Genomic DNA, 9,651 nt, shown 5'->3' with positions numbered 1-9,651 from the left:
CCTCCTGGAGTACCTCGAAGACATCATTGGCACCTCCAAATACAAGACTCCCATCGAAGAATCAGCGGCCGAGGTTGAGGCCCTCAACGATGTTTGTGTCGAAAAGAGCAGCCGTGTACAACACGTCGAGAAGGAAAAGAGCAGTCTAGAAGGGAAGAAGGATATTGCTTTGGCGCTCATTCGTGACGAGAATGAACTCACAATCAAGCAATCCGCCCTCTATCAGCTTTTCCTACACGAATGCAACGAAAACATCGTGGTTACGGAGGAAGCCATCAACCAAATGCAGGCCCAGCTCGATGACGAGCTCGAGAAACACCAAGGCAGTGAGACACTCATCAAGGATCTTCAGAAGCAGTACAAGCAGGGGAGCAAAGAGGTCGACGCCTCAGACAAGCATACCCAAGCGCTTGCAAAAGAGATGGCGCAGTTTGACCAAGAACGCGTCAAGTTCGACGAGAAAAAGAAGTTCCTCGACGGCAAGCGTAAGAAGTTTGAAAGGACCATTGCCAATGCCGAAAAGGATTCTGCCACTGCCGATGAGACAATAGCCGAAAGCACCAAGACAATGGAGAAAAGCACCAAGGATGTTGCAGATCTCGAGAGCCAAATCGAGGCGGAGGAGGCCCAATTGATCAAGATTCGAGAGGGACTTCAGGGCAAAACGCAAAAGTTCTCCGACCAAATCGCAATTAAGCAGAAGACCCTAGAGCCCTGGCTGGAGAAGATCAACGAGAAGCAGTCAGCCATTGCGGTTGCTGAAAGTGAGCTGACTATTCTCCAAGATAAGGCAAATGCTGGTGCCGTGGCTCTCGAGGAATTGGAGGCCAAGATTAAAACCAATGAAGTTACAAAGGATGAGAAAGCTAAGGAACTCAAGGCCTGCGAAGCTCAGATGTCAAAGCTTGCCAAGGAGGCCGAGAAGATGCAGTCGGAAATCAATATCCTCACTGAGCAGGAACCCAAGATGCGAGCCAAGATTTCGAGTACAAGACAAAAAGCTGACGAAGCACGCTCGAGCCTCGCAAGCACCCAGACGAGGGGCAAAGTTCTTGCCGCCCTCATGCGCATGCGTGAATCCGGGCGTATCGAAGGATTCCACGGCCGCCTTGGTAATCTTGGCACCATGGACGAGAAATACGATGTTGCCGTCTCGACTGCTTGCGGCGCGCTTGACAACTTTGTCACCGAAACTGTTGAATCCGGCCAGCAGTGCATCGAATATCTGCGCAAAAACAACCTTGGCAGAGGCAATTTTATCTGCTTGGACAAGCTCAAGGACCGAAACCTTGCTCCAATCCAGACACCAGAGAACGCTCCTCGCCTGTTTGACCTGGTTAAACCCCAGCATGATCGCTTCAGACCTGCATTTTACCACGCTATGCAAGACACACTGGTGGCAGTGGACTTGGCCCAGGCCAACCGAATCGCTTATGGCGCCAAGCGCTGGCGAGTTGTCACACTAGCTGGCGAGCTGATTGACAAGTCTGGTACTATGTCTGGCGGTGGCACAACAGTCAAGAAGGGCCTCATGTCGTCGCAGCTAAGTAGCGACATCACTAAGGAGAAGGTTGCCAAACTCGAGGAAGACAGAGACACATGGGAAGCCAAATTCCAAGAGTTCCAAGAGTACCAGCGGGAGTGCGAAAATCGCATGAAAGAGATCAATGACGAGATCCCCGCTCTGGAGACAAAAATTCAGAAGATCGGTCTCGAAGTAGAAAGCGCCACTCGCAACATCGCCGATCTTCGGCGTCACATCAAATCTGTTAGCCAGGAGTATCAGCCGTCTGCCAGTGATACTGCAAGAATCAAGGAGTTACAGAAGGGAATTGCCTCGCTGAACTCTGAAATCGAGAAGCTACGGGGTGAGACCTCTAGCGTCGAGGAGGAGATCAAGGCTCTACAAGACAAGATTATGGAAGTCGGTGGTGAGAAGCTTCGCATGCAGCGTGCTCTTGTTGATGGTTTGAAAGATCAAATCACGTCACATAACGAAGAAATCTCCTTCGCTGAAGTGCGAAAGGCCAAGGCTGAGAAACAAAAAGTTAAACTTGAAAAAGACATCGCCAAGGCCACCAAGGAATGCGATGCTGCTGTGGCCGAACTGGAACAGCTTGACGACGATATCACTAACCAGGGCACCAAGTCTGATGAGCTTCGCCAAAAGGTGGAAGAAGCGCAGTCCGCTCTAGCTATCAAGAAAGCCCAGCTTCAGGAATTGAAGGAAGATTTGGATGTCAAGACTTCCGAACTCAACGAAACACGTGCTATTGAGATCGAGATGCGCAACAAGTTGGAGGAGAATCAGAAGACCCTTGTCGAAAATCAAAAGCGTCAGCGCTACTGGGATGACAAGCTGTCCAAGCTGGTTCTTCAGGACATCAATGACCTCATCGGCGAGTCGGCATCAAAACGTGTGACGTCCGCTCCCGGGAACAATGGAGACAAGTCTCAGGTTGACTCGGAAGATGTCGAGATGGGCGAGACTGCGGAGGCAGAAAAGGCCGACGTTAGCATGGGTGAAGCAGAGGAGCCTCGGGCGGAAGACCAAGAGCGCTCTATGCACCAGCCACAGGAGCTCCCTCAGTACACTCCGGATGAACTTGCAGAGATGAGCAAGGAAACTCTGAAAGGTGAAATTGCTGCTCTTGAGGAGAAGACGCAAAATGTTGCTGTCGATCTTGGCGTGCTCGCCGAATACCGTCGACGCGTTGAGGAACATGCCGCTAGATCTACCGATCTTCAGTCGGCCCTGGATCAGCGTGACTCTGCCAAGAAGCGCTGTGACGACCTGCGCCGCATGCGACTGGAGGGCTTCATGGCCGGCTTCAGCGCCATCTCCCTGCGCCTCAAGGAGATGTATCAGATGATTACCATGGGTGGCAACGCTGAGCTGGAACTCGTCGACAGCTTGGATCCCTTCAGTGAAGGTATTCTGTTTAGTGTGATGCCTCCCAAGAAGAGCTGGAAGAACATTGGTAACCTCTCTGGTGGCGAGAAGACACTCAGCAGTCTTGCGCTTGTGTTTGCTCTGCATCACTACAAGCCCACGCCACTGTACGTCATGGACGAAATTGATGCCGCCCTGGATTTCAGAAACGTAAGTCTACCTAGTTTGAGCATCTCCGGCCGCAGACGAAGACGGCTCGCCAAATATTACTATCTTGATCGCAAGATTCCAGCGCTGACGATTTCTTCACAGGTTTCCATTGTTGCAAACTATATTAAGGAGCGCACCAAGAACGCCCAGTTTATTGTCATTTCACTCCGAAACAACATGTTTGAGCTTGCTGCTCGTCTAGTTGGCGTGTACAAGGTCAACCATATGACAAAGAGTGTGACAATCGAGAACCAAGACTACATTGCCCGCCCACAGCCGCAACAGCGATCAGCCATGGGTGGCCATACAACGACACTGGCGTTAAGATGACGAAAACGATGGCGTTCTCTAGCGTCGCTTCTTTCTATTTTTGTACATATGCTAATGTTTACGACGATGACAATAAATCTTTAATGACGGGAGATCGCATTTAGGGACGACATTTCTTTTTCTTTCGTCTGGTTTTTTTGGCATAGAAGTTTGTGTATATAAACTACCTGCGCTTTGGTGATGATCATGGTGTCTTTGGAGGAACTGTTTGACGAGTACCCTTTGCTTGCTTGCTAATTTCAATACTCTTCTGAGAGCCCTTTCCTACGACGCTATGTACTTGACAACGTAAGACGTGTACGACAAACTGCGCTCCTGTTCCTTCCGGACTACTGTTTCCGACAGAGACAGATGCAGTGCACACAAGCTGACAGAGAGCGACTTCCGTATTGTGCTCCTCGCCGTTCAAAGTTTGACAGGGCTGTGGTCTCGGTTGTGCGACGATACTCGCGAGAGGCTTTCTCGGCTCCAGTCGAGTCTTTGCGAGTCCTGGCACAAGTGTGCTTTGCCGACGCAAACAGTTTTCCAGGTGGCAATGGCTCCTACTTGAAACTATAAGTAACGGAAGAATACCCTATTCTTCAGGTCCAATTGGCAAGTAAAAGAAGAAGGCCATCGACCCCGGGTAAATCACCAAACATGTGGCGTGCACTTCTTTTCCTGTTTGCTGCCTTTAGCGTCGCAGCGTTTCCGGCTGCAAATGAGTACGGAGAATGCGAGGATGATGAGCTTTACGATTCTCTGAAACGAGATGGAGAGGGGTTTTGTAACGAGCTTCTGGATCCCGAGTGCTACACCTCCATCAGCACACCAGTCGAGTATGCAACCTATGATGACTGGAAGTTGTCTTCTTATGTATGAACAAACGATTCCACCTTTCATGAAAGCACCATCAATTAATCATCTCGCTAGTGCTCGTGTGTTTATGATGATCCATGCCACCATGATACAACAAGCTCGGATATCGGGACGCTTCCTTCATACACGCGATCGTATGTCTGTCTTGGACGAGGCAAGGTTTTCAGAAACTAACATATCGGCGTCTCAGGACCTATACTATCACCACTACTGTGGAAGCGACAATCACTTCTGAGACGCAGACTACTTCTACGACTGGTTTTCCTGAAAAAACTACCTCAACTCAAGTGTCAAACACGACTTCGTGGACGTCCTCTGGGTCGAGAATAACCTCCGCCACCATTCTTCCTGGAAATCGCACGTCTACGCAGTGGTCAAACACTACGGCACCAACCCCTTCTGATACAAAGATTACCTCGGCAACAGTTCTTCCTGGAAACCGCACGTCCACGCGGTGGTTCAATACTACAACACCGTCACCAACTGAGACGTATATAAGCTCGACCACTATTCTCACCGGAAATAGGACGTCTACACAATGGTTGAATACTACCATGCCGACACCTTCTGAGACAGGAGTGACTTCGACTACTATTGTTTCTGACAACACCACAACTCAAGCGTCAACTACCTTTTCAAGGACGCCGTCTAGCACGGTTTCCGTGACCACATTCCCTGGTAGTCTCACCTCTACCCAGCTATCAAACACCACATCACTGACCCCGACCCTGACCCCGACCCCGACCCCGACGCCCTTTGACGCTGCCAACTTTACCAGCGTCCTGCGCGGGCCGGCCCCGTCCTCTCAGGCATGTCATTACCGCCCAGCAGCCCGGGACGGCACCTCGCACCTCGCAACGCTGCAGAATGAAGAGATTCGGCAGCGCAACCTCTCGCTGGCGTTTCCGTACGTCGGGTCCATCAACTTTGACAGCGACGACATGACACCGCTTTACCTGTCTGTCCGCGACGCAGCCAAAGGCGCGCATCTCATTGACGTCTCGGACTCGTCTGCCGTGACCATTTTCGATTCGAGAAACAACTCGATGCGTCTGGACCTGTCGGGCATCCACTTTGTCACCGGCCACTGCAACTTGACAGTCTCCTACCTCATTGACAATTTATACGGCCAGCTGGCGCAGCAGTCATTCGAAATGTGCTCCATGGGCCGCAAGAAGCTGCTGGCCGGCGAGCAGACCTTTGTCCAGACGCTCGTGCTCCGTGACCAGTGCGGCAACTCGGTCGGGCCCACGGTTCGGCGGTACCCGGACCTGCGCGTCGACGGCGAGCAGTGCATTGCTCTCGGCCGCGGCGCCGCTGCCACCGACCCTGCCAACGGAACATGGACATTCGACTGCCCGTGGCAGAGCGCCGGGTCGGCTGTGCAGAGGTGCATGTCGTCGCTCGAGAGAAACGCCGTCGAGTTTCTGCTGTACGATCCGTTCAACGGCGGCTGCGCTGACGCGTCCAGCGTCGTCACGATGCTGGAGGCGTCGGCCAGGGACATGCTCAACATCACGGCGATTCGGCAGGAGCTCCACAGCCAGGTTGGAAACAACACCGACCACTTTTACAAGGTGGACGACACCGTCATGTACTACATGCAGCTGTGGGAGACGCTCAAGAGCACGCTGTCCAAGACGCGGGGCCTCAACCCGGGCCGCGGCAGCAACCTGAAGCAGTATCTGGACACGTACAACCGCTTCCGCAACTTTGCGGCCGATGCCTGCACCAGCCTCAACAGCTCCATCGTGCCCGCCGTCTTGAGCCTGAGCGCCGGCAGCAGCACGATTCCCAGGCTGGCGTCCTTTCCGAGCATCCCGGTCGCGAGCGAGCCGCTGACGGTCAAGATTCAGGATCCCTCCAAGATGGCATGCTGCCCCAATGGCGGCATGAGCGTCACGCATCCCGAGAATGGCAAGTGTGGGTATCCTCTCGAGGCGCGTATTCCGGGTACAGGTTGTGTGTGCGGCAAGACGGCGACGCAGGAGTCTGTGGCTTTCAAGTACCGCCAGTGCGACAACTTTGTGAGCCAGTGCCAGGCCAACTCTGATTGCGCAGCCGCAGGCTATGCTGGCTTTCTGTGCCTCATTGGAAGCTGCTGCGGTAAAGGCGTATGCTTTGACCCCTTTGAGTGCTCTCGTCCTGATGTTCTTCTCCTCCCGGGTAGTGCTGATTGAATGACACTATTGTAACGCGCCTCGTCTGCAAATGGGCTTGTCTGCTAGTGGTTCAATTACTTTTGAACTCTTCTTTGTTGTTTTGCTCCCTAGATTGGTTGACTTTGTGCCATGCAGCGAAAGAAAATTATAGGCTAGAGTGGAATTAATCACCAGTACGCAAGACACAAAGTTTGATGCTCGTCAATGATCAATGCCTGAAAGGTCTGGATTTTGAACGTGAAAACTACTCTCAAGCTTCACAATCCTAGTTCATCTAAACCGTACTCTTGTTGCATATGCAGACGTCGTATAAACAAAGCCCAGACTCCTTTTTTCCCAGCCAAAGATCACATCAAAAAAATTTACTTCATTTTTTCGTCAATTTGCCCTGGCTTAGGCCTTGGGGGCAGTAGGAGTGACCTTCTTGGCGTCACGGTTGAAGCGGACACGGGGAGGGGGGGCACGGTTGCGGCGACCGACGCGGGATCGGACACTGCGGGTATGATTGTTAGCACAAACTGTTCTTTTCGGCCGAGGGTAATACTTGAGGAGCGTTTTTCAAATGCGCCAAGGTTCATCTGAAGCACATACGCCGCCTGAATAAGGCTGGCGCAGTTGTCACACTCCCGGAGAAGACAACGTACCGGACAATCTTGCCGTGAATGGCGCAAGAGACGCAGTACTGCAGCTTAAGGTACATCTTGGGCACGGTGTACTCGGCGAAGACCGAGGCATCGGAGATGTCACCTGGAAGAGCAATGTTAGCAGGTCGGCTCGAATTTGCGGGCGCGGAATACGTGGTGAAGCGCCAAGAAACGTACGAATAGCAGCAGACTCGACCATGTTGCGGATGGTGAAGCGCTTGATGGCCTTGTCCTTGGGCGTGCAGCGAGCGCAGTTGCTGCAACGGATAGGGTTGACGTGGCCGCGGCCCTTCTTGTTGCGGCCGCTGGGAGTGTGTTAGTAAAGTGTTAAATCAGAATGCGAAGCCAAATGGCTATTGGAATGAAGTTGTAGTTGTTGAGGGAGCTTGAGCATCATGCAAGTGGCGGGCGCTGGAGAACAGGATGGATTCGTACTTATTCTTTCTCTTCTTGACCATCTTGACGGTATCTAGTAAAGGGTTGTTAGCACCTAGATTTCGTGATCAATTGCTCACGCGCAGCGCGGGGTCAACATACTGAATTGTTAATGCCGTTGTGATTGAGGAAGCAGGAAATTCAGGAAACTGCCTGGTGGATTTTAAGTCGCTAGTACCAAGCAAAGATCACGCTAAGCACCGAAAAATGAACCCACAAAAGCTGCACAACAAGCGAGTGCGCAGAGGGGAGGGCTGCCAATGAGGTTCCACTCTGGACTCGTGCGGGCCGGCGGTTGAGGGCAAGGGCGCTCAAGAACGAACCCTAGGTCATGTGACTCCACCTGCGAAGGCTGGAATCGGCCCTAGAGAATAATGCATTTGCGGGCCGCCACCACTCTAAAGGTTTTCTTTCTCTCCCACCCGCAAACACATCTGAGGATTGCTTAGGACGGCAAAGAACATTTTGTCGAGGTATGTCTGAAAGATGCTGCATCGCGACCGTCTTCCCTCCGTGACGGGAACAGCAATGTTTCCGTCATGAGCCTCTCTTCGCTCTCTCCCCCGACGACACGAAATGGAAAAGCGTTCCGTCTCGATCGAATTGAGCCGGCCATCGAGCCGCGCGCGCGCACGCACAGGAGATCAAAGTCGACACCTCATAAATTAGCATTCATACTGCTGCTCTCTGCAATGGAGACGCTTTGCTTCTCTGGCGTGCCCGCCGCGCCGGCCGATGGCAAGGGAAGACTGGAACCGATCTGCAGTCATCGTGTAAAAAGCACTTTATCAGGACCTTGTCACCTAACATTTGTGATTGAGTAGGCAAGATGCAGATTTTCGTCAAGACCCTGACGGGCAAGACTATCACCCTTGAGGTGGAGTCTTCCGACACCATTGACAACGTCAAGTCGAAGATCCAGGACAAGGAGGGCATCCCCCCCGACCAGCAGCGCCTGATCTTTGCTGGCAAGCAGCTCGAGGATGGCCGCACCCTGAGCGACTACAACATCCAGAAGGAGTCTACCCTTCATCTCGTCCTCCGCCTTCGTGGTGGTGGCAAGAAGCGCAAGAAGAAGGTCTACACCACCCCCAAGAAGATCAAGCACAAGCGCAAGAAGACCAAGCTGGCTGTCCTCAAGTACTACAAGGTCGACAAGGACGGTGGTATTGAGCGTCTCCGCCGCGAGTGCCCTGCTGACACTGTGCGTTTTTTCGATTCAAATCTACAATTTTCTTGGACAGGTTGCTAACTTAAACTCCTAGTGCGGTGCCGGTGTCTTCATGGCCGCTATGGCTGACCGCCAGTACTGTGGCCGTTGCCACCTTACCTACGTCTTTGACAAGCAATAAATTACTACTTTGCCATAGAAATGTTTATGGAATGACTTTGAGGCGACCTTTTTTCGGCGCTTGGGACGACCAAAGTAAAAATGGCGTTGATGTAGCATATAGTGCATCCGGCTTAGGGTAATGAATGCTTGATTTAAGAACGAACAAAAAAAATACCCTCATGATACCACTCAATTCTGCTTGTGATGCATTACGCTCGAATTTGAAGACGGGTCCCAATCGGGTCTCAAAAATCCGTGTAGTGTGAAAGAGACCAAGCACGTAAATGTGGCAGGACGGAACTGTGCACAAGGCTCGCCTACCAGCCCCAAATAATCGAGGTGGTGGTCTTTGCTGCACATGTCAAAACATGATCGCATTTCAATTTCAGGTCATTTTTTGTTCATTGTTGAATTTACTCAAGTCATGGTATTGCAGCAGGTCGTTTTACATGGTGCGAACCAGTGCCGGTCCGTACATTGCTGGCGACACGAAGTTTTCAACAGAAAACAAAGTGGAACTAGATACAATAAAAAAGCAGCCATTATGCCCTCAACGCCATTTGCCCAGGTACATCAAACAAGCAAGTAGAAATAAGAAAAAAGGCCGAAGAACTCCCAACCAAACAACGCAAAGAAGCCATCTAGTGAAGCGTAGCAAGTCCTTGACAGAGAACAAGGGGAGCTGAGCTGCATGCAAGGGACGCGCCTCGAAGAAAAGCGTCACGCCCGCTCCCGCTGCCATTCGTCATATGCAATCATGCGCCGGCTAGTGCCAACTGTGAATCC

At 51.9% G+C, this 9,651-nt stretch overlaps 4 protein-coding genes across 4 annotated transcripts in view; 3 read left to right on the top strand and 1 right to left on the bottom strand.

The window, feature by feature from the left end:
* Positions 1-3,433, top strand: part of BBA_09312 (condensin complex component SMC4) — a gene marked incomplete at both ends in the record, with an annotated part of 4,753 nt that extends 1,320 nt beyond the window's left edge. Inside the window, 2 exons of the mRNA XM_008604409.1 lie at positions 47-3,103; positions 3,206-3,433. Of these exons, the coding sequence (XP_008602631.1) occupies positions 47-3,103; positions 3,206-3,433 (3,285 nt within the window). The remainder of the gene's footprint in view (positions 1-46; positions 3,104-3,205) is intronic.
* A 639-nt stretch (positions 3,434-4,072) lies between these two features.
* On the top strand, positions 4,073-6,471 carry BBA_09311 (uncharacterized protein; the record flags this gene model as incomplete). The annotated part of the gene is made up of 2 exons (XM_008604408.1): positions 4,073-4,251; positions 4,482-6,471. The coding sequence occupies 2 exons, from the start codon at positions 4,073-4,075 to the stop codon at positions 6,469-6,471; spliced, it is 2,169 nt and encodes a 722-aa protein (XP_008602630.1).
* Positions 6,472-6,846: 375 nt separating this feature from the next.
* On the bottom strand, positions 6,847-7,555 carry BBA_09310 (putative 40S ribosomal protein; the record flags this gene model as incomplete). Its single annotated transcript, XM_008604407.1, has 4 exons — positions 6,847-6,946; positions 7,098-7,200; positions 7,275-7,402; positions 7,533-7,555. 4 exons carry the CDS (start codon positions 7,553-7,555, stop codon positions 6,847-6,849), a joined length of 354 nt encoding a protein of 117 aa, XP_008602629.1.
* An 806-nt stretch (positions 7,556-8,361) lies between these two features.
* Positions 8,362-8,884, top strand: BBA_09309 (ubiquitin family protein; the record flags this gene model as incomplete). Its single annotated transcript, XM_008604406.1, has 2 exons — positions 8,362-8,736; positions 8,798-8,884. 2 exons carry the CDS (start codon positions 8,362-8,364, stop codon positions 8,882-8,884), a joined length of 462 nt encoding a protein of 153 aa, XP_008602628.1.
* Between the last annotated feature and the right edge of the window lie 767 nt (positions 8,885-9,651).

This window comes from Beauveria bassiana (genome assembly GCF_000280675.1).
Source record: "Beauveria bassiana ARSEF 2860 unplaced genomic scaffold BBA_S00050, whole genome shotgun sequence".
Taxonomy (NCBI): domain Eukaryota; kingdom Fungi; phylum Ascomycota; class Sordariomycetes; order Hypocreales; family Cordycipitaceae; genus Beauveria; species Beauveria bassiana.
Note: the sequence above shows the minus strand (reverse complement) of the source record. Positions and strands in the feature narration are given on the sequence as shown.